This window comes from Dromiciops gliroides, chromosome 2 (genome assembly GCF_019393635.1).
Source record: "Dromiciops gliroides isolate mDroGli1 chromosome 2, mDroGli1.pri, whole genome shotgun sequence".
NCBI classification, from domain to species: Eukaryota; Metazoa; Chordata; class Mammalia; order Microbiotheria; family Microbiotheriidae; genus Dromiciops; species Dromiciops gliroides.
The window spans coordinates 279,560,176-279,585,307 of NC_057862.1; the positions used below are offsets into that span (position 1 = coordinate 279,560,176).

At 38.8% G+C, this 25,132-nt stretch overlaps 1 protein-coding gene across 1 annotated transcript; it reads left to right on the top strand.

Annotated features, from left to right (window-relative positions):
* Positions 1-10,476: 10,476 nt before the first annotated feature.
* Positions 10,477-24,260, top strand: CXCL14 (C-X-C motif chemokine ligand 14). Its single transcript, XM_043988383.1, has 4 exons — positions 10,477-10,773; positions 11,315-11,420; positions 18,289-18,402; positions 23,110-24,260. The coding sequence occupies exons 1-4, from the start codon at positions 10,710-10,712 to the stop codon at positions 23,123-23,125; spliced, it is 300 nt and encodes a 99-aa protein (XP_043844318.1). The 5' UTR covers positions 10,477-10,709; the 3' UTR covers positions 23,126-24,260.
* Positions 24,261-25,132: the final 872 nt, after the last annotated feature.

Genomic DNA, 25,132 nt, shown 5'->3' on the forward strand with positions numbered 1-25,132 from the left:
TTCGATGTGATCCTATTTGTGTTTTTCCTGGCAAAGACTCTGGAGTTGTTTTCCATTTACTTCTCCAGCTAATTTTGCAGATGAGGAAACTGAGGCAAACAGATTAAGCTACTTACCCAGAGCTACTTACTAAGCTACTTACTAAGTGTCCAAGGCCAGATTTGAACTCAGGAATACCAGTCTTCCTGACTCCACATCCAGCACTGTATCCACTGTTCCACTTAGCTGCAGTAAGCTTCAGCTGAACTCAAAAAAGCAGAGGTAGCAATCATAATCTCATATATGACAAAAGTAATAGAGATAATTAAAAACAAACAAGGAAACTGCTTTTTGCTGAAAGATGCCAGACTAATATCAATACTTAAAATACATGCTCTGAATGATATAGCTTCTAAATACTTGAGAGATAAATTGAGTTAAAGGGAGAAAACAATAGTAAAACTACAATGATGTGGGGCCTCATTATAATCCTTTAAGATTTAGATATATCTGACCCAAAAATAAACAAGAAAGAAGGTATTTGAAAAAAAAAATTGGCAAAGTAGATATGTTAGGTCTCTAATGATTAATGAATGGGAATAGAATGGAGTATGCATATTCTCAGCTATAAATGACATCTTACAAAAATTGACTTTGTATGCAATTGTAAAAACCTCACAAACAAATTCTAAAAAGGGCGTAATATAAAATATACCCCTTACCGACGTCAATGCAATAAAAATTCTCTTTAATAAATGGCTATTGAAAAAAAGAATTTTAAAAGAACTAGGAACAAAATAAGAATCCTAAAGTATTGGTGGGTAAAAGAACAAAACATAGTAACTATAGATAATTTTGTTAAAGATAAAAACAACAATAAAGATAACATATCAAAATTTGTGAGATGCAGTTAAAAGAATCTTAAAAGGAAATTTTATTTCTCTATACACTTTCATCAAGAAAAAAAAGAAGAAGTTAACAAATTGGTCATCCAAGTAATTTTTTAAAAAACTAGAAAGCAAACAAATAAAAACACAAATTAAATATCAAAGGAAAAATTAACAAAATTAAAAGCAAAAAAAAAGAAAATTAATGACTAAAACTAGGAGCTAAGGTCTTTTTAAAAAACAAAAAAATAGGGGCAGCTAGGTAGCACAGTGGATAGAGCACTGGCCCTGGAGTCAGGAGGACCTAAGTTCAAATCTGGCCTCAGACACTTAACATTTACTAGCTGTGTGACTCTGGGCAAGTCACTTAACCCCAATTGCCTTACCAAAATTAATTAATTAATTAAAACCAAGAAAATAGATTTTAAAAATTAGATAATTTGATGTTTTTAAAGAAAGAGGAAAATCAAATTCCCAGGATCAAAAATGAAAAAGGATAATTCACAATGAATGAAGAAATTAGGGCCTTTATTTGAAATTATTTTGCCCAACTATATGCCAACAAAAACAACTTAAATAAGATGGATGTATTTTTATACAAATATAAAATACCCAGATTAATAGAATAAGAAATGGATAATTTAAAATCCCAATGTCAGAAAAAGAAATTTAACAATCCAGAAATAAATTTGCAAAGGAAAAAAAATCCAGAACCAGATGGAGTCACAAGTGAATCCTACCAAACATTCAAAGAACAATTAATTCAGATTTTACAACAAAAAATGTATGCAAGAACAGCAAATGAAGGAAACCTACCAAATTTCTTCTATGATACAAATACGGTCTTGATATCTAAATCTAGGACAGTCCAAACACAGAGAGAAAAATAAACACCAATATCCCTAATAAATAGTGATGTAAAAATATTAAATACAATATTAGCAAAAAGGCTACAGCAATATATCACAAGGAGTATACACTACAAGCCAGTTGGCTTTATAGCAGGAATGCAGCAACCATATTTATAAGAAAACAACAAAGTTCATATTATTCTATCAATAGATGCAGAAAAAGCTTTTGATAAAATTTTACACCCATTTCTGTTTAAAAAAAAAATAGGGTCAGCTAGGTGGTACAGTAGATAAAGCACCAGGAGTACCTGAGTTCAAATCCGGCCTCAGATACTTGACATGTACTAGCTGTGTGACCCTGGGCAAGTCACTTAACCCCCATTGCCCTGCAAAAGAAAAAAAGAAAAAAAAACACTAAAAACATGAGAATAAATGTGGTGGATAGTATGTAACTAAAACCAACAGCCAGAATTATACATAATGGGGATAAAGCAGGGTCCTTCTTTTTTTTTTAATTAATAAAGTATTTTATTTTTTTTTCCGTTACATGTAAAGATAGTTCTCAACCTTTGTTTTTACAAGCTTTACAATTTCAGATTTTTCTCCCTCCCTCCCCCCTCCCCTAGACAGCAGGTAATCTGATATAGGTTTTATATATATATATATATATATACACACATAATAACATTAATCCTATTTCTGCATTAGTCATGTTATAAGAGAAAAAAAATCAGAGCAATGATGGAAAACCTCAAAATAGAAAAAAAAACAACAGCATCAAAAACAAAATAAATAGTATGGTTCATTTAGCATCTATACTCCGCAGTTCTTTTTTTTTTTTTCCAGGATTTGTGCCATTGCATTGATGAGAAGAATATAGTCCATCACAGTAGATCAACACTCAATGTTGATGTTACTGTGTACAATGTTCTTCTAGTTCTGCTCATCTCACTCATCATCAGCCCTCGCAAGACCCTCAAGGTTTCTCTGAACTCCTCCTGCTCATCGTTTCTTATAGCACAATAATATTCCATTGTATTCATATACCACAACTTGTCCAGCCATTCCCCAATTGATGGGCACCCCCTCAACTTCCAATTCTTTGCCACCACATAAAGAGCAGCTATAAATATTTTTGTACATATGGGTCCCTTTCCCCCTTCCATGATCTCTTTGGGAAAAAGACCCAAAAGTGGTATTGCTGGGTCAAAGGGTATGCACGGCTTTATTGCCCTTTGGGCATAATTCCAAATTGCTCTCCAGAATGGTTGGATCAGTTCATAGCTCCACCAACAATGCATTAGTGTTCCAATTTTCCCACAGCTTCTCCAACATTTATTATTTTCCTTTTTTGTCATTTTAGCCAATCTGATAGGTGTCAGGTGGTACCTCAGAGTTGTTTTTATTTGCATCTCTCTAATCATTAGAGATTTAGAGCATTTTTTCATATGGGAATAGATAGCTTTGGTTTCATCAGAAAACTGCCTGTTCATATCCTTTGACCATTTCTCAATTGGGGAATGACTTGGGTTCTTATAAATTTGATTTAGTTCCCTATATATTTTAGAGATGAGGCCTTTATCAGAAGTACTGGCCTCAAAAATTGTTTCCCAGCTTTCTGCCTCCCTTCTAATTTTGGATGCATTGCTTCTGTTTGTACAAAATTTTTTTAATTTAATGTTATCAAAATCATCCACTTAGCATTTTATAATATACTCTATCTCTTGTTTGGTCAAAAACTGTTTTCCTTTCTAAAGATCTGATGGGTAGACTATTCCTTTCTCTCCTAATTTACCTATGGTATCACCTTTTATGTCTAAATCGTGTATCCATTTTGACCTTATTTTAGTATAAGGTGTAAGATGTTGGTCTATGCCTAATTTCTGCCATACTATCTTCCAGTTTTCCCAGCAGTTTTTGTCAAATACTGAGTTCCTATCCCAGAAGCTGGAGTCTTTGGGTTTATCAAACACTACATTACTAGTGTCATTTACTACTGCATTTCCTGAGCCTAGCCTATTCCATTGATCTACCACTCTATTTTTTAGCCAGTACCAGATAGTTTTGATGACTGCCGCTTTATAGTAGAGCTCCAGGTTTGGTACCGCTAACCCACCTTCCTGTGAATTTTTTTCATTATTTCCCTGGATATTCTTGATTTTTTGTTTTTCCAGATGAATTTTGTTATTATTCTTTCTAGCTCTATAAAATAATTTTTAGGTAGTCTGATTGGTATGGCACTGAATAAGTAAATTAATTTAGGCAGTATTGTCATTTTTATTATATTAGGTCTGCCTATCCATGAGCAATTGATATCTTTCCAATTATTTAGATCTGATTTGATTTGTGTTAAGAGTGTTTGGTAGTTGTGTACATAGAGTTCCTGGGTTTGTCTTGGCAAGTAGACTCCCAAGTATTTTATATTATCTACTGTTACTTTTCAAATGGAATTTCTCTTTCTATCTCTTGCTGCTGGACTTTGTTGGTCATGTATAGAAATGCTGATGATTTATGTGTATTTATTTTATATCCTGCTACTTTGCTGAAGTTGTTAATTGTTTCAAGTAATTTTTGAGTTGATTCTCGAGGATTCCTTAAGTATACCATCATATCATCAGCAAAGAGTGATAGTTTTGTTTCCTCCTTGCCTATTCTAATTCCTTTAATTCCTTTCTCTTCTCTGATTGCTAAAGCTAACATTTCTAGTACAATATTAAATAATAGGGGTGATAATGGACATCCCTGTTTCACCCCTGATCTTATTGGGAAGGCCTCTAATTTATCTCCATTGCATATAATACTTGCTGATGGCTTTAGGTAGATACTGTTTATTATTTTAAGGAAAGCTCCCCTATTCCTAAACTCTCCAGTGTTTTTATTAGGAATGGGTGTTGTATTTTGTCAAAAGCTTTCTCTGCATCTATTGAGATAATCATATGATTTTGGTTAGTTTTCTTATTGATGTGGTTGATTATGTTAATAGTTTTCCTAGTGTTGAACCAGCCCTGCATTCCTGGTATATATCCCACCTGGTCATAGTGTATTATCCTGGTGATCACTAAGCAGGGTCCTTCTATTAAGATCAGAAATAAAGCAGTTGCCCATTGTCCTGCCTCAGAGGCAAGTGGTCCAGGGAATAAAGCACTGGTCCTGAAATCAGAAAGACCTTAGTTAAAATTCCCTCTCAGTCAAAATTACTGACTGAGCTCCCTTCCACAGGGATGGTGTGTGCATCAAATGAGATATTTGTGGGAAAGCATTTAGCACAATGACTGGCACATCATAGGATAGATAAAAAAAATGGATGGATGGATGAATGGGTGAATAGATGGATGGGTGGATAGGTGGATAGATGGATGGATAGAGAGAGACAGACAGGTAGCTTTGCCCCCTCCCTTTCTCATTGTCAATACTACTATTTCATATAGTGCTAGAAATGTTAGCTAAGGCAATAAGACAAGAAAAAAATTGATGCACAAATAAAATTATTACTTTTGGATGATCACATGACCTACTTAGAAAACCCTAGAGAGTCAATCAAAAAAATTATTGAAACAATAAATTCATTGAAGTTCCAGAATATAAAATAAATCATCAGCATTGCTATATATTACTGACAAAGCACAGCAGGAAAAGATAGAAAAAAAATCCATCCAAAATAAAAACAGAATCTACACAATATTTGAGACTCCATTTACCATGACACATTCAGGAAATATATGAATACAAGTGCAAAACACTCTTCACAGAAATAAAAATAGACCCAAATAATTAGAAAAATATTCAATGCTCATGCATAGAGCCAACATAATAAAAAGAAAATGACAATACCACATAAATTAATTTATATATTCAGTGGTATAACATTACCAAAGGAATATTTTATAGATCTAAAAATAATAATAATTAAATTCATATGTAAGAACAAAGGTCAAGAATCTCAAGGGTAATACTGTAAAAAGGTAGGAAGGAAGCGAGGGGGCAGTCTATCAGTACCTGATCTCAAACTGTACTACAAAGCAGTAATCATTAAAAACAACGTGGCACTGGTGATGGGGAGGATTGGAAAAGTGAGTGGGGGTGAGACAGAGAGAGACACAGACAGAGAGACAGAAATAACCAGAAAACTCACTATTTGACAAAACAACTAGAAAAACTGAAAAGCAAGCAGTTTGGAAGAAACAAAGTATAAACCAACACCTCATTCCAGATACCATGGTTGAATGATACACAACCTTAGGTTACATCATAAACAAATTAGAGGAGCAAGGAAAGAGTTAACCTTCAGATCTGTGACTATGTGAAGAGTTCACAACTAAGCAAATTAGAGGGTTGTATAAGAAAAATGAATAATTGTGACTATTATAAAATGACACTGGCTTCCTTGTTGTTTCTCAAACAAAACACCTCATCTCTGGGCATTTTCACTGGCTATCCTTCATATATGAAATGCTTTCCTTCTTTCATCTCCATCTCCTGGCTTACTGACTTCCTTCAAGTCCCAGCTAAAACCCCAACTTCTACAATAAGGCTTTTCTGATCCCTCTTAATTCTAGTGCCTTCCCTCTACTAATTCTATCCAATATATCTTGAATAAAACTTGCATGTACATCATTATTTGCATGTTGTCTTTCCCATTAGACTGTGAGCTTCTTGAGACTAAGAACTGTCATTTGCCTTTTTTTGTAACCCCAATATTACAGTACAGTGCCTCACACACAGTAGTTAATAAATGTTTATTCCCTGGCTAACACAAAGTAATCAAATGTAGTTCAAATTAAAGTGAAAACAGGTAACTGGGAAAGAATCTTACCAGTAAGTTTCTCTGATAAACATCTCACATATAAGACTAAATAATAGTCATTCAAGGGGTATGAAGAAGCAGGTCTTAAAAGAAGAAATCCAAGCTATTTATAACCATATTAAAAATGTTCCAATTCAAAACTGATTAGAAAATACACATTAGGGGCAGCTAGGTGGCACAGTGGATAAAACACTGGTGTTGGATTCAGGAGGACCTGAGTTCAAATCCCGCCTCAGACACTTGACACTAGCTGTGTGACGCTGGGCAAGTCACTTAACCCTCATTGCCCCACAAAAAAAAAAAAAGAAAGAAAAAAAGAAAATACATATTATTGCAATCCTGAGGTCCCATGGGGGTTGGAGGAAGGGGATAGGGAAAGACTATGTGAAAGAAAAAAAAAAGAAATGCCTGTTAATAAAGCAAATAAATAAATCTAATTTTTAAAGGGGAGGACATAAAATGAGGGAGAACCCACCACCCTCATAGGCAGCCCAGTCAGTTCTCATTGTTGGGAAAACAACAATTGTTTGCCTGCCCTTCTGAAACTTTCACTCACTGTTCAGCGTTCTGTTTCCTGTGGCCAACCAGAACAAATCAAATCCCTGTTTCACATGTCAACACTTCAAATGCTTGGAAGGGAGTTATGAAGTCCCCCTCTAAGTCTTCTCTTCTCCAGGTCAGACAGTCCAGCTTCCTCCACTAGTGCCTCCAATGCCATGGTATCTAGCTGCCATAGGATCCTCTGGACACACTCCAGCTGCTTTGTGAACTTCCTAAAGCATGACATTTAGAAGTAAACTCCACCTATGGTCTAAGAAGGGCAGAATACAGCAGGATTATTTCCTCCTATGCCCCTACTTAATGGAACTTAGATTGCATTAACTATTCTGATTCCTAGAGTGATTGTGGGGACAGCTGGGTGGCACAGTGGAAAAAGCATCATCCTTGGATTCAGGAGGACCTGAGTTCAAATCTGACTTCAGAAACTTGACACTTATTAGCTGTGTGACCCTGGGCAAGTCACTTAATCCTCATTGCCCCACCAAAAAGAAACAAAAAATAAAAAAGAGTGACTGTGCTATACAGTAGATAGAGCAGTAGGCATGGAGTCTGGGAAGCTGGATTTGAATCTTTCAATCCTTAGTAGTTGTGTGAGTAGGGGCAAGTCATTTAGCTTGAGAATTTCTATTTCCTCATCTGTGAAATGAAGATAAAATTATTTGTACTCTCAACCTTACAGGGTTGTTGCAAAGAAAGCACTATTAAAGGGATTTAGATCTAGAGATGAAAGGAACCTCAGGGATCATTTAGTCCAAACCCCTCACTTTACAAATGAGGAAACTGAAGTCCAGAAAGGGAAACTGATTTGCCCAAGGTCACACTAGTAAGTAGTAGCATAAGTAGCAGGTAGTAGTAGTAGGATTGACACTTATATCCCATCAGATCAGGTTCAGGAAGAATGGTTGGAGTCTTCTCTATTCTTTTTAAAGGGGTAATGAAGTATGGAGAGCCCTATAACTAGAGTCAGAAAGACCTGAGTTCAAATCCTACCTCAGATACTTAGCTGTGTCATTTAAGCTATCTGCCTCAGTTTTCTCAACTGTAAAACAGGGCTAAAAATAAGTCCTGCCTCGAAAAAATATTTGTAAAGTGCTTAACAAAGTGCCTAGCACATAATAGGTATTTAATTCATGCTTGTTTCCTTCCTACTATCCCTTGCTCTCTCCTAATTATATTGTAGTATTGACTCGATGAGTTTGCACTAGAACCACAAATCTTTGTAGTCATGCCCACCCATCTTGTCTTTGTTCATTTTTATTTTGCACCCAGATATAGGACCTTTCATTTAATCCTGATAAATTGAATTTTATTAGCTTTAATCCACCATTCTAGCTTTTTTTTTTTGCGGGGAAATGGGGGTTAAGTGACTTGCCCAGGGTCACACAGCTAGTAAGTGTCAAGTGTCTGAGGCCGGATTTGAACTCAGGTACTCCTGAATCCAGGGCCGGTGCTTTGTCCACTGCGCCACCTAGCCGCCCCCGATTCTAGCTTTTTTGAAATTGTAGGAGATCCAGACTCTGTCATCTAATATATGTGACTATCACTACCAACTTCCTGGAATCATCCATAAACTTGACTTTATCAAAGTCATTGATAACAACTGTTAACCATCTTACCTCATCCTAATGGCCAAACCAATATTTCAGTTCACTCCTGCTTTTTTGAGATGCCTTTCCCTGCCAGGGGTGCAAGGAATAGCAGCACACCTGGCTGAGAGTTAAAGCCTTGTTTCTAAACCTGGCTCTGAAACTAATTTGCCATGTAACTTTTGGCAAGTTCTTTCCCCTCTTTGTGATTCAGTTTCCTCCTCTGTAAAATGGGAATATTGGCCTACACAAGCTCAGAGGTCCTTTGCAGCATTAATGTTCTATGTGTCCCTTCAGATTTCAGTGCATAGAGTGATAGGTTTGCAGTCAAAGGACCTTGGTTCCACTCTCTGCTCTGCCACTCACTAACATGTTTTCTGGGCAAGTTGCTTAACTCTATTGATGTCACTTTCCTCATCTGTAAAATGATGGAATTGAACTAAATCTCCTCTAAGGTCCTTTTCAGATGTACATCTACAATCCTACGATCCCATGCAGCAAACCCAAGAACCAAGCAAGTAAACAGTCTTGGGTATCCCTGCCGAAGCTAGCACCTTGTCTTTCAGAAGCCACGTACATCAGACCTGCTTAGACCAACTATGCTTGTATACCTGAGGAGAGATGGCAGTATTTCTGGAAGAGAGCCACAGTAACATCAGTTCTCGACTCTGTGAGCTCCCAGGGCTCAGATTCTCCTCTTTTACTCTCTCCAAGGGTCCAAATAGTATTCATCTCATGGGTCCCTGCTTCCAGCAAAGTGGCTGCAAGATAATTACTCCGACTGGAGAGAGGAAAAAGGCAAAGGAGATGTGCTTAGGACCCTCAGATTCACAATGGAAGATGCAAAACCCAATTAATCAAGAAAAAAAACATTGATAATTAAAAGAGTTTCTCTTCAGAAAAGTAATTTGGACAGCATGTCAATCTTCAATTAAAAAAAAAAAAGACAAGCACAAGCATCTTTAGACCTGGAAGATACCTTAAGGGTCACCTAGTCCAAACTGCCCTTTTCATAGATGAGGTACTGAGACACAGAGAAATGAAGTGACTTGCTTAATATCACACAGGTAGAAAAAAGCTGAGAGGGGTTTCGAACGCAGTTCCTGAGACTCCAGGTCGAGCATTGTTCCTTCCCACTGTACCAAGCTAGCTTTCCACCCTTTGCAGCCTGTAGGCAAATCCCTATTTTGAGGAATCATTCTGTCATTCACCCCTCACCCCAGAATGACTAGAAGCACTTGATTCATAGCCTGGGTCAATTGGAGTTAAGTATTTTTAAAGTCTCAGTCATTTCCCAAAAGGTGAAGCCTCACCTCTTCCCCAACACAGGCTTGGATCACTCACTAGGATAGTCTGGGTATGTCTCTCCTTCAAGCTTCTCATTGTGGGAGGCTGCCCATTTCAGTCCACTGACCCCGGGAACCCTCACAGACAGACCCATACCGGAGCCTTATAAAGAAGTGGTTACATATAAACAACTTCGAGCACGACAGGCTAAGAAGCCCCAGCTCCGCAGTCACTTCGACAAAGTCCAAAGAACGACAAAGTTAAGCCTCCATACCTAGGCTGTGATCTCCCACTCCGACCCACCTTCCCCACCCCCCACCCCCCCACCCCAAAAAGGAAGAAGGTGACTGAGAAATGAGATGATTCGGGGGCTGTTTGTATTCTGGACCCAAACAGTCTGTTGGATCAGACAGGACTGGGAAGGTCTCCTCCCTCCTCTCCCCCCCCCCACCCCCCCCCAACCATGTTGAGAAATTGCAGTGAGTCAGAGTTGTTCTGCATATTAATGAGTTCGCTGTGAGGGCAGCGGGAGCTGTTTTAAAAGAGGAGAGCAGAGCTCCGGAGAACTGAGAGCAAGCGAGAGCGCACGGAGCAGATATAGACAGGAGCTGAAACTGACCAGGGCTCAGGAGCACTGGAGATCTGCAACTCTCCCCACAGCTGACTGCCCGAGAGCTCCGGAGCAAGAGCTTGCAAGGAAGCCGAGCGGGCAGCGAGATTTTCCCAGTTCCCTAGAGACACCTGAGCGCTGGCCATGAAGCTCTTGACAGGACTGCTGCTCTTGCTGCTCCTTGTATTGTGCTGTTTCGGGGTAGAAGGTAAGTCCTTCGAGCGAAACCAAAGCCCTCCAGTTTGGGCTACACACACACACACACACACACACACACACACACACACACACACACACACACACACGTCCTGGCTTTAGGGAAAGTAAGGGTTTGTATGTACTGGAAGAAACCCGGTTTGGACGGGGCGGGTGGGGGGGGGGGGATGGGGAGGTTGGACAGTCACTGTGTTCTGATGAACTCTCCCGCTTACCCTGTCTTCATTCTTGGGTTTAAATAAATATGAAAGCATAGGAAAAAATGAAAATGTGAATGTCAGGTTACTTAAATGTTGGCTTCTGAAGGGTAACGTTGGCCAAGTTTTATACCTTAATTTCTCACGAACTCCATAGACAGTCTCTGGACTGTGCGTCTGGGGAAGAAAGGGAAAAGGGGGACGGGGAAGGAGGTGGGCTAATCTATGTTCATCAATTTCCTTGCAAACTTGAACTTCGTAATCCGGTGGAGCTGCCTGCTCTCTATGAGAGCCTGCAGGTAAGGAACTCCTCATTTATCAAGGAATCTCCTGCAGGGTCAAAATGCAAATGCTCAAGGAAAGGACCAAAGATAAGATACAGTGATGTCAAGAAGCTGGAAATGAAACCAAAGTACCCGCACTGTGAAGAGAAGATGGTTATGTGAGTCTCACCTTTGCAACTTTATCTTGTCCTCATTTCTGTCTAAACCAATGCCCAAGCTCTATGTGTGTCTGGAATCGATATAAGAGCATGTTTCATGCCTTTTCATTCTTGTCCAAGCACAAACTGTAGGCAAGTGTGTTAAGCACCAGCATTTCAAACGAGCTACAACACCAGGCTAAAAGAAACTGCATTTTGTAAGGGACCCACAATCATGGCAATGTTTCTGGAGATGGGATGGGGCCCTTGAAAGATAAAAAGTTAAAATATTTGGTCCCTAGGTAGAGAATCACACACGTTCTCAACAAAAAGACTAATGAGTTTATTTTTCTTGAAGCCAAAAGTAGATTCAATGTTTGAACTTGTTGGAATGAGAATTTTTAAAAAGATTCTCATTTCCTTCATTCAGACATTTTAAACAATATTGATATTCTTGTCATTATATAACCTTCATTGCCAAATACGTCACTCTCCCTCCTTTCCCCAGAGCATCATTTCTTTTAACAAAGAATGAGAGAGAGAGAGAGAGAGAGAGAGAGAGAGAGAGAGAGAGCAGTTTAGCAAAACTAACTCATCAATGGAATCTGACAGTTTACCCAATGTTCCACAGCCTTGGTCCCCCAACTCTCTACAAGAAAAAAAGTGGGAGAAAGGAAGAAAATATATTTTCTTTCCTAAAAAAAACCTTTCTTGTTTGGAATTAAGCTTGATTTTTAAAATTGCATAGCACTTAGTTTTATGGGATACTTTTTGTTGCTATTTCCTCCACCATCACCACCCCTCATTTCCATTGCTATAAGAATTATGTACATTGTTTTCCTGGTTCTGCTTACTTCACTTTTCATTTAATCATATCCCATGCTTCACAGAGACTTTTTAATATCAGAAAATGTCTTCAGAGGAATACAATTGTATACAACTGATTCAAATTTACTTTTAGAATGGTTCCTACTAATTAGCTGCAAAATATGTGTTTCCCTAAGGAATGCATCTGTAGCTCCTATAGCAAAATCCCTTGCTCAGGATAACATTCGATAGAGCTGGCTCTGTGCATGTTGGGAATGCTGAAAATATTTTAAAAACTGGGGCAGACTGAAAGAACACAAAGTTTCCTTGCTCTTCTCTTTCAAATTAACCACTTGAGGCCAAAACAACTATTTCCCCATTAGTCAACTCTTGGCCAAGAAGGGAGTCCTTGGCAAAGTAGAACTCAAATATTTGCCACTGACCAGTCACCCCTTCTTTCACCCCAGAAACAGGTTCTACTTTATTCCCAGTCTGGATAGGCACTGTCCAGCTCAGCCAGGTCCCAAAGGGCTTCTTGATGGGCCCCAAAGGGCTTCTGAAATCATAACAGCCAATGTTTACATCCTGGGACTAGAAATATGTTAGTGAGTTTGGGAGAAACTCAAAATATAGCCCGGCTTAGCATTTCTACCCACCCCCACCCCTCTTCCCTTCACTCCTATACCAACCTAAGGAAGATGCCCAGAAAAGCTCCTAACTGGACTTTGTCTTGGGATTGAAGAACCAAATAGCTTGGAGGAAAAGAGGAAAGGACACAAGACCTTCCTTTCTTCAAATCTGGTAGCATAAAATTAAAAACTAATTTTTGATTTGACTTAAGGTGGAGTCTTGTAAGTGATACCATCTTTACAATGGAAATGCTGGTTTATTTGACTCCCACAGTCATCACTTTCCCAAAACATATTCTTGTTTTCACTTATACTTCAGAAACCAAAAGCTGAGGCATTAGATGCAATAGAATTTCAGTTTAAAAGAACCCTCAATGAACAATGCCTTGCTCAGAGTAATCCCTAAATAAACATTTGATGAATGAATCAAGAAATGAGTGAATGAGATGGATTTTGGAGTAGATGACATGGCCCCATCATTGTGTTGTGTTTTCCTTATTCTCCTTTCAACTGAAAATTATGACATGAGATTATGTTAAGAAATTAATATAAAAAATCAAATTTCTAGCAATAACTTTGACAGAAATCATTGCTGTTTAGAATAATAATCCTGCAGCCTGAGGTGGGGGTGGGGGGAGCTGCAATCTAAGTATTCAATAGACCGTACTTAGATAGGCAAGAAAGAGATGCAATAAATTCTAGAGATATTTTCAGCAACAAAGAAGTTTCCTGCCTAAGACCGAGTGGATCAAAAAATCCAAGCCGATTTTCCACCCCCATACGTGCCCTTACCACTCCAGTTAAATAGGTTTGGATGGCAGCATGCTGACTTTCATGTACCTCACTGCACCTCAAAGGTGTACAAGAGATTTAGGGAGGGAGATGAGCTAAGTCCACTTCACATCAGAGTGGAGTCAAGAGTCTTGTAGTGTGGTTGATAATAAGTTGTGGCCTCTCAAAACAACCTCTAGGAATGCCTATGAGAACCAAGTGCTGCTTATGCCTTTCTAGCTCATTCTCAGGGCTAGTTCTCGAACTCCAAAAGGGGATAAGTACATTTTACAAAAACATTTCTTTTAGGGAGAAATTGAATTCTTACAGACCTGCACCACTTCTGATCTCAGGCCTGTGAAGATCTCGAAAGGTCATGATTGAAAGTTTTCCTTTGATTCCTCGGGAGGTGACCCTGGGTTGTCCCAGGTTAGACCAGTGATACTTAATCTCTAGCATGTCCTGTCATGCTGGAAAGCTTTCAAGTCTAGACCAGTGATGATCTGACTGTGAATCTGTCCTCCAAGGACCAGACTAACTAAGTCAAGGAAGACCCATCCTGGAACTGACTTCAGGGTAATGAATTGTTTGGCAACAGCCTCTCTTAAAGGTCAATTACAAAGTCATAGAGGTTGTGATCAAAGGCACCAACAGCTCCTTGAAGTTGAAAGCTTCCTCACAAGTCCTACAATGAGAATAGCAAAAATGTTCCCATTGTTGCAGAGGAGGGAACTGAGGCTCAGAGAAGTAAAGCCACTTCCCCAGTATAACTGAGTCAGGATTCCAATCTAGATATTCTAACTCATCTAAAGTTCAATCTGCCATGCTGGAAAGAGGCAGCAAGAATATAGGAATCCCTAGAGCAGTTCCATTCCTGGGATTGTGAGCCAAGAAAGAAGTGCAATGGGCATTTATTTCTGGGTACCTACTGCTGCACTAGGCCGTGGGCAGTCAAAGAAATTACAGGATTGCAGAATGCCAGAGTCTAGCGATCATCTTACCCAACAGCCTCATTTTACAGATAACTCTTAGAGTGCAGAAGAGAACTGCCCCAGTCACACAGCAGAGCAAGAACAGCATGCTGGAGCACATAGATCTGGAGTCACAGGATCTTTTCTGAATCCACACTCTGCTACCACATTCTGCAAATCACTCTATGTAAATAGATAGATAGATAGATTGATAGTTCTATATATACATATATATATATATATATATATATATATTTATATATATATATATGGTATAATGAAAGGAGTACTATATTTGAGTCAGAAGATATGAGTTCAAATCCTAGCTCTGCTATTTGCTAACTTGGTGACTTAGAGAAAGTCACTTTGCCCCCTCTAGACCACAATCTTCTCATCTGTAAAATTAGGGAGTTGGAGTTGATGATATCTAAGGTCCTGTTTACCTCTGAGATCATCATATAAGCCTATGATCTCTGTACATTCCTCATTTCTTTCCACTAACTAAGCCTAAGGCAGATAATTTTTGAGTTCTGCTACGTGTCCTGCACATTGGACATAACCAACCCAAAGAATAATGTATGAATTCCGATCTGAACAACAGATGGTTTTCTAATTGCTAAAATTGTTTCCATTATAATCAATTAAATTAAACAACCATGTGTCAGATTTGTCCTAAGTAACCAAATACTATGCTAGGTGCTGGGTATACAAGAGCAAACAACACAACAATTCCTTTCCTTAAGGAGGTTGTGCACTAGAACTGAGCTTCCCTCCCAGAGCACATTCCCAGAATCCACCCAAAAATAATGTAATCCCATGCAAAACATTCTGGGAAATTTGCTCATCTACTATATGACCTTCACATTGCCTTCTAAAACACCCAGTCTTATGTGGTAAGATATTACTTTAAGACAGGGTAATACAGTGAATATAGAGAAAGAAATGGCTCATGCTTATAATCTACTCAGATACTAAGAAAAATACTCAGAGCTGACACCTTTATGCTTTTCAGTCTACAAAGCATTATATATGTGTTTGCATGCATTTTGTATACACATTTACACATATGTGTGTATATATAAAATCAGGACAATTCCTAGACCTATAATTTAATTGAAATGAGCAAATTCTTTCTACTAACATAAATTGGCACCTTCTCTAAAACTATCATCTGAGATACTTAGAACACTAAAAATTTAAGTAACTCTCCTGGAATCACACAAAAGTATATATCTGAGGTGGTATTTGGACACAGGTCTTCTTGATTCCAAGACCAGCTCTCCATCCACTACACCCCCACAACCTCTTATATTAAACATATGCATATATATATACACACACAAATACATTTAGGTATTTATATATCTACATGGCTATCTACACATACATGTGTATGTACTTATATGTCTATATAAACATATATGTATGTTTGTCTAATTTTGTACTCACAACAACCTGGTATGGTGGATATATTACACATGCTAATATTATCCCTAGTATATTAATGCAGAAACTGAAGTAAAGCGATGCCACTAGGCTACTAGGTGGGCAAGTTGCAGTGCCAGTGCAAACCTCCAGTTTTCTAGAATTATAGACTTTCATCCAAGTCTGTAATATGGACCTCTAAGCCTGCATTGGCTATGTAGCACAATAGTTAGAGGGCTATGCTTGCAGTCTGGATGACCTGAGTAAAATCCCACCTCAGATTCTTACTGTCAGTCTCACCTTGGGCAAGTCACTTCATCACTCTTAGACTCAGTTTCCTTTGTTGTAAAATGAGGGGATTTGACTTAATGACCTCTAGACCTATTATCTCTATAAGCTCTAAATCTATAAGCCAGTTAACCTTCTTGGCTCCTCAGAAGTCAGAGTCTAGGAGGAAGCAATGATCAGTTTGAAGCAACTGCTCCTTCTCCTCTCTTAGCAGGTGGAGAGCTTGGTATGTAATTTAATATGTCACCTCTGCTTATCCTCAAACATTGAAGAACATTACTGTTGACACTAGGCCAAATATAAGCCCCAAGGTCTTCTCAGAACTTCAGGTTTCTTCAAAAAAGAAAGCGTAAGGCAGTTATCACCACAATTCTAGACATTGTTGTGGTTTTTTTCCTGGTCATAATCCCAACATTTGAGGGAACCTTCCTTCAGGGCCCCAGGAAAAGCTGGGCCTTGAGCAAGATAGCCCATAAGATTCATTTTATGAAGCTAATGATTACCAGTATGATGCCTCCTAATGCAGACATTTCTCCATTTCAGTAAAAGAGGCTGTACTAAAAATGGGTAAATTAACTTCTATAAATTGAGCCCTATCTTAAATGTTTCAGGGTGCTCCTTGTGTAATAAACCCTGGGGTTCCCAGTAGCAACCTTCTGGAGGGGCAAGTCCTTTTTTAATGTCCATAATTTCTCAGTCTTTTCTCTTCTACCAGACTGCATTTTCATAAACATTACTGGATTTCCTTGAAGTTTATTCCACCTGGAGTATAACCAGCTCTTTGCCACTTATCACTGTCAAAGACAGAGATTCCCCTTACGATCTAGAGCCATGGAATGTTACGATTTTATTGGGTGACTAATCATACCCCATCCTGTTGTAGATAAATAATCTGGGGTCCTGCAAAAATTCACACCTAGCCTCAGCGTTACTTAGCTTTTATGGCTTTCCCTAAGCCCTTCAGTAGAGTATCAAGTTAGACACTGTGGAAGTTGAGAGGCGAAGAGAGTACCTGGATAGGGTGAGGTAGGGAGTATTATCTAATGTCATCTTGGACTAGATGGTCTATTAGATCCCTTCCAGCAATTGGTTAAAGACTTTCCTTCAAGATAGCATTGTCACACATTTACAGACCTGCCATAGGCTAAAGGCTTCTGGAGAGGCAGAAATTATAAAGGGAATGGGCTTGGGTTGGGGGGAGGTCCTTCAATCAGGTGCAGGGCTTGCTCACACTATAGGCTAATTGCATTAAGACTTGCAAAGTTTACAAGTTATAGCCAAACCCTTGCTGACACAAAGCTCATCAGAAAGCCAGTTCATCCAGAAATAGACTATTCCACTTTTAAAAGTTCAGCTACTGGGGCAGCTAGGTGGCACAGTGGATAGAGCACCAGCCCTGGAGTCAGGAATACCTGAGTTCAAATCCGACCTCAGACATTTAACACTTAATAGCTGTGTGACCCTGGGTAAGTCACTTAACCCCAATTGCCTCACTAAAAAAAAAAGAAGAAGAAGAAGAAGAAGAAGAAGAAGAAGAAGAAGAAGAAGAAGAAGAAGTCTATGGAGTTAAAGATAAACTCTAAAAGAAAAAAGTTCAGCTACTATATACTCTCTGCAAGGTGAAATAAGAATTCTACAGTCAAAATGGCTCATGGACAAGTTTCAGACTTACTGAAACTTTTTAAAGTTTTGGAGATGCAGAGCAAAACTTTCCCCATCACATATATTTGCTGTTCCCACAATGCCGTTTACTGTACTAGAAGGGAGAGCTTGGATCTCCCCTGCCTGCCTCTTGCCCACTGCAATTCTTTGCCTATTTCCTCTCCTGCTCTGCTGAAGGCAGGACAATAGCTGGTAGCCAGCTCACACATTCTAATGACTGAACTCTCATTACTCAGCATCCCCCAGAGACTGACCTTACCCGCCTCAGGCAGGTGCTGAGGGTGAGTGGAAAAGTCTAACCTCTCACACAGGCTGCTTTTCCAAACTCTATTACAGCATCACTACCAAGAGCATGTCACGGTACCGGGGACAAGAACACTGCCTACATCCCAAACTCCAGAGTACAAAGAGATTCATCAAGTGGTACAATGCGTGGAATGAGAAACGCAGGTGAGTTTTACATGAGAACCCTGTGTAGGGGAAAGAGTAGTTTTGCATTTAAAGAGCTCAGTGACCGACCCTGTGTGAATCTTGGCCTTGGTTTCCACATATGTAAAATGAGGAAATTGGACTAGATGATTCATTCATTCAGTAGAATTTTCTAAGAACCTGTACTAGGCTAGTTTCTGGGGGAGATACAAAATTTAAATTAAACTGGATCTCTGCTTTCCTGAAGGTCACAGTATAGTAGAATAAGACTCAAAAATCAATAAAATTACATACATAAGTGCATTAGCAAATTGCAGGACAAAGTACTATGTAAAGTCTAAAGAGACAGGTTTTCACTGGAAGAGGAGGCATTTGAGTTTGTCTTTAAAGAATTCATAGGAAATAACAATAGCTCATATTTATAGAGCTCTTTAACTTCAGCAATGTCTTTTAGATACATTTAGACTTTTGATCCCCACAGCAACTCTGAGAGGTATTGCTATACTTTCCCCCATTTTATGGATGAGAAAACTGAGGTCATGGGTTAAGTAACAATTCAGGTCTGAAGTAGTATTAAATATAACAGACAAAAAAGGGAACAGGTATAGGAAATGGAATGAACAAATGCATTTTGATTGGAGCAAAAAGTAATATGAGATAAGGCCGGAAAGATAAGGTGATGCTTGAGAACCTTAAATGCCAAGGAGAAGTATTTGAACTTTCCTTCTAATTCTTACAGTCTATATTATTCTATGACTCCTAAAGTCGGGATTTCAGAAATCAGGAGATGTGACAATAATGCTATTGCCGGTGGTGGCAGTAGGTAACTGACATGTCCCACACATGGATTACAAAGCACTTTATGTACATCATCCCATCTGAGCCACACAGTGACCCTATGAAGTATGTGTTACAAGTATTAGTATTCCCACTTTGCAAATGAGGAAACTAAGACAGAAGGGTTCCATGCCTTTCCAGCACTTAACCACAAGTCATTCCACATGGGCCTGCTTCTCCTATGGCAACGGCCAGTCCAGAGTTGGGAGGCAGAAAGGAGGCAAGGAGCTGTGCACTAGCCACACGTGCAACAAATGTTTCTTCACACATTGGAGCCCTTTATACTTGTCCACCTGCATGAAACTGCCCCCAGTGGAGCACTCAATGTTCAACTTTGCCCCCACCTGCAATAGGGGTCCAGAGGCCTGGGGCTTACTCCTAGAATAAATTCTAAGGGACTGACTGCCTGGGTCCTCCCAGTATACGAGAAGGTCATTCCCAAAGACAGAGCCTTGAGCACGGTGCCAATACCCAGACCTACATATTCTACCTCAAAACTGCCCAGTCTGCATTAGCTCAAAATAGCAAATACTGACAGTGAGAGTTTATTTTCTGGAAATCTGACGGGAATAAAGCTTTCTTTTCTGGCCTTTTCCCTGCCTTGGCCAGGAGAAGTCTTGAAAATTATTTGTCCTCCCAGTTCTCACAACAGCCAAAATGAAAAAGTAGTCTCTTTCACCTGCAGGGACTACTGAGAATGCTTCTGATTACTTTGAAGCCTTCAATAAAGTTTTCTCCCGTATTCTTCTGCCCCTAGCCATCTGGATCAAAGATTTCACTGGGAGAAGGGGAGGGTAACCCAGACATAATCTCATTGATAGAGGTAACTCTTGGGGAAAAAAGTTTCGTTCATGGCAGCTACTTATTGTGTGAGAAGGTTACCTGGGACAATTGAGAGGTGCAGTGTGATTCACCAAAGGTCATACAATCAGTATTTATCAGAACCCAGGTCTTTCTGATTCTGATGCCCAGGTAGACCATGCTGGCACTCAAAGATCTCATTAATTCAATTCAAGTCATTTGTTAAAGAACCTAGGGTGTGCAGACCATGAACTTGACTCCCTTATTTTACAAATGGGAAAGCTAGTTGACAGAGGGAATTAGAATCTGGGGTTTTGCCTAGCACTGTGCTGCCTCTAATCTTCTGATCTGTCAATCGAAACCACAAAAATAAGGAGAGATGAAGACAGCGTGACCAGCCATGTGGTGGATACACAGAAATACTCGAGGACCAGTGATTGACTGAAGACCACGAGGTCTTACAAAATTAATATGTTAAAGTAGAGCTTAATAGTTATTCACCAAGATAAAAATTTAATATTTAAAACAATTAATCATTTCCTTCATACGGAGGGTGTGGTAACCATAGAAAAGCTACTGATTTCAAAGTCAGAGGACCTCAGTTCAAATCTCAGTTATACCACTTATTGCCTGTGTAATGACAGGCAAGTTTCCTAACCTCCTGGGACCTCAGTTTCCTCAGCAATAAAATAGGATGGTTGGACGATGATCCTTTCCAGCTTTAGGTATATAATCAATACAATCATGTGATCCTGTGATATAATGATAGGAATTCTGTGTATACATACAAATATATATGTATATATGTATAACATGTACAAACATGCATAAGTACATAAGCATGTGTATACTACATTTGTACACAGTGTATGCATATATTATACATGTGTATATACATATATCTTCTATAGGTGTGTGTATACACATACACACATAGTTTTGAGGGAACAGAGACCTGAATGTATGATCAAGAACACCTGTGTTCAAATCCAGTCTCAGACACTTACTAGCTGTATGACTCTTGGTAAATTCACTTAAGCTCTCTTTGCCTCAGTTTCCTAAAAAAATGAGGATAATATAATACTTACCTCCCAGTGTAGTTGAGAGGATCAAATGAGGTAATAATTGTTGAAAGTGTTTAGCATAGTGCCTGGTACATAATAGATGCTTTATAATTTTTTTCCCTTCATTCCTTCCTCCCTAAAGAAAAACAACTGAAACCTAGACCTTCCAAAATACTCCCAAAGAGTAGCTTCTCTCTCTCCTCTCTATTTCTTCTCACTCCTGCTCTCTCTTAAGCAGGACACTTCATTAGAAGGAGAAAGAAAAAGCAGTCAGATTTTTCAAAATATTCCAAGATAGATCAATAAAGCATTCCAGACAAATGATTTGAATCATAAAATATTTTTTACCTAGATATTTTCTTGCCATCAAACCCAATTTGTTAGCGTATTTCTAAAAGCTATTGCTTTTTATTTCGAAAGAAAAAGAACTCTCAGGGATGACAGCACTCTTCTCCTCCATCCATTTACCCTACTAGCAATTCCGGGATTTCTATAAATTCTACGCATCATTTTGCACCCCACCTCCCCCACCGTAGCAGTAACTATTTAGAGTTATTGAAGAAACCCCAGCTCACTTTGGTCCTAGATTATTCTTGAGGGCTGACTCTAAAACCACATGACTGAATCTCTAACAAACAGACCAGAACTCAACCCACCACATGAGTGTTGTCACAATTCAAAGGCATCTCCATGGAAGACTGCACACTTATTACTGTGGTACTGTCACTGTTTGGGGCACATATTAATTTCCCTCTAGAACCTGACTCAAGAGCCTATTTATTTTCTTCATACCATATGGGCCACTTTGTAGGTCCACTAATAGCTATAACTAACAATTCTGATCCTGAGGCAAACAGGACTCCAGGGTCAAAAAGTAATTAAGACAAATTCAGTTGAGTGAAAGAAGGTAGTTATTATAGTGTCTCACAAATGGTCATGACTAAAATGCCTACCTGTTATGGGAGCTCAGATTTGAATGAATTATTCTTCCTAAGTAGGTGACAAATTCAGTAGTTTCTAAAACTGTGCATACAATAAAATATTACTCCCTTTATTTTGTGATGCCCTGGGGTATAGCCCAAATGTACTGCCTTAGTAATGGAGCTAGATCCACCTCATCTGTGATTCAAACCAGTATTTCCTAGGTCCTTCACACATCTTATTCATGCAACTTGTTTCCTTCTAATAATCCAATTGACTCTCAAAGAAGGAAGGTTTACTGCATGCAATTCAAAAAAATATGTCATCAGGTATAATGTTTCTTTTGAGCCTTGAGCCTAAGCAGTTTACTGCAGGACCATTAAAATATATATCTAGGGAGCTGCTAGGTGGCACAGTGGATAAAGCACCAGCCCTGGATTCAGGAGGACCTGAGTTCAAATTTGGTCTGACACTTGACACTAGCTGTGTGACCCTGGGCAAGTCACTTAACCCTCATTGCCCCGCCCCCCCAAAAAACTATATCTAGATTCCCAAGGGAACTACTTTGAAAGGGACAGCATTTATTTAGATAAGTCCTTTTCCTTCTCTAGATCTCAACTATAAACTGAGATGGAGACAATTGGACTAGATAACCTATAAAACTAATTAAATAATCTATCAGCTAGCAAGGATTTTTTTTTTTTTGGTGAGGCAAGTGGGGTTAAGTAACTTGCCCAGGGTCACACAGCTAGTAAGTGTTAAGTGTTTGAGACTGGATTTGAACTCAGGTCCTCCTGAATCCAGGGCCAGTGTTCTATCCACTGTGCCACCTAGCTACCCCAGCTAGCAATCATTGATAAAGTTCCTGGTTGTGCCAAGAACTATGCTTGGCACCCTTCTAGAGTGTTTGTTAAAACAACAATCCTTTAAAGCCATAACTTATATATCAACAAGTAGACTTAATAAATTGGGCTATTTGAACACTAGGAAAAAAGGAAAAGAGCCTACTCTTCAAACTCCATCTGTGACTGTCGTGGAGCTTTGCCATACTCCATCTAATGGTCAGAGTGACCTTGAGAGACTTATACCTGTTTTTCTTTTCCAGGGTGTATGAAGAGTAAGACAAGAAAATCCTAATGAAAAAAGTCAGAAATTTTTGGAAGACTTGAACAAAGGACTCTGCAGAAAAACCTTTCTTTCTCACAGACATAAGACACAAATTATATATTGTTACAAAAGCACTTTTTACCAAGGGTCAGTTTTTACATTTTATAGCTGTTTGCAAAAGGTTTCCAAGTGTCCTGTCTCTTGCATTTCAGAGCTCACAACTGTATGCTTTTTACTGAATTTGGAAAAATCCATGTCTTTCATTTTTTAAATGTCTTTTTGTATTCATTCATCCATCACTATGATTGCAACTGAGCTTTATAAGCTCATTAGCTGGACAAATAATCTGTGTGGTGGTTATTGCATAGCAGCGCTCTGTTACTTGTAGCCCTAAGAAGATTTCCACTTCAGATTTTATAGTGACTTTCCACAGGGGCCCTTCCATAGAGGGGAGAAGGCACACAGCTTACAGTGTACCCTGCCATGCTACTGTGTTGCTATATGTCTATGCAATATGGGCCCACAGCAGCTGGTAGAACTGAATGAGCATCATTCTTCCATATGCTCTTTGCTGAAATAAAAGCTGATTGCCAGGGAAGTGTACTTAATTCCCCCCAGTTAATTTTTACACATAGTAGAAGGGGAAGTGTGGGTGATCCCAAGCCAAATTCATGTCTAAGGAGGATGCTGGATTCTTCTCCCATTAAGAGGAGATATGAAAGGTAGACTGCTCCAATCTCAAGTATTTTATGCTTCAAGAACAATAGATTTGCTATCTTTCTTAGTAAAAATCCTTCAAGGAAACTTTATATATATATATGTACATGCACGCAGGCATACAAATACACATACATATAAAGAATGTGACCCCCCCCCCCAACCAGAAACACACACAATCTCTGTCATTGTGAATGTAATGCTTCCATGGTTAATAGTACAGTTCTCTCTCTTTTTTAAAAAATAGAGTAACAAAACTACCTTTCCCTTTGTAAATATACTCTAGTCAAACTGCGTATCATGTTCTTCCAGTATCATGTATTACACAATGAAGTTATCATATGATATTTAAATGTCTGAAATAATTAGAGTTGCATGCAGTTTTCATATTCTTTCTAAGACAAATGGAAAAGTAATAAAATATATTTAAAACATACAAGTGTGGAACAGTGAGGTTTTGCTATTTTTTCCCCTTTATAATTACATAGAGGCAGTACGGTATAATGGATAGAACGCTGGGCTTAAAGTCAGGAAGACTTGGGTTCAAATCCCACCTCTGAGACTTACCGTCTGTATGACTCTGGACAAATTGCTTAGCCTCTATGTGCCTCAATCAACTCTTTAATACATCTACTAAGTCATGGACATGTCATAATCTGTTGATGGAAGAAGGTCCCAGGCAAGAAGTTACCTGTAACCACAAAATCACAGATCCTTTGCAAATTCACACATATAATAATAGGGCATTTACCATATTTCGAATGCTTAATGTATCTGAGTGGAGGGTCTATTAAGAGAGTAGAGCCAGAGTTCTCTCATGCAACATTAACATTGCATCCATGGATTAGTTGAAAATGTCATTAAAAACAAAATTCCTTCTGGTAGGAAAGAAACCATGAAAGAAACAAAAGAAAGAACACTGGATTTGGAGTCTGGACCTAAGTTCAAATAGAAGCCCTAGTATTTACTCCCTATGTGACTTTAGGAAAGTCACTTCCTCTCTCTAGGCCTAGGTTTGCTCTTTTAAAATTAGAGTTGGGGGTCAAGGGTATGAGCTGGTTGATCTCTAAGGACCCATTATGTCCTAAATTCTCAGACATTACTTTCCCAACTCTCACATTTCAAGCAGTTAAAACTGATTCCATTTTGATCCATGCTAAAATATGATGGTGATATTTCAGCAGAGGATTGAAAAGAAGGTAGGCCCTAGAGCCTAGATGAGGGGCACAGAAAGTCAGGGCCATTCCTCAGGGCTTCACATTGCTATGGGGCCTCAGAAGAGGAATGCCAATAGTAGAAAAGGG

Coding starts and splice junctions, on each gene's coding strand:
- CXCL14 (XM_043988383.1), top strand. CDS start 10,710: ATGAAGCTCTTGACAGGACTGCTGCTCTTGCTGCTCCTTGTATTGTGC. Junction 10,774..11,314: donor GTGCTGTTTCGGGGTAGAAG/GTAAGTCCTTCG, acceptor AATCTCCTGCAG/GGTCAAAATGCAAATGCTCA. Junction 11,421..18,288: donor TGTGAAGAGAAGATGGTTAT/GTGAGTCTCACC, acceptor ACTCTATTACAG/CATCACTACCAAGAGCATGT.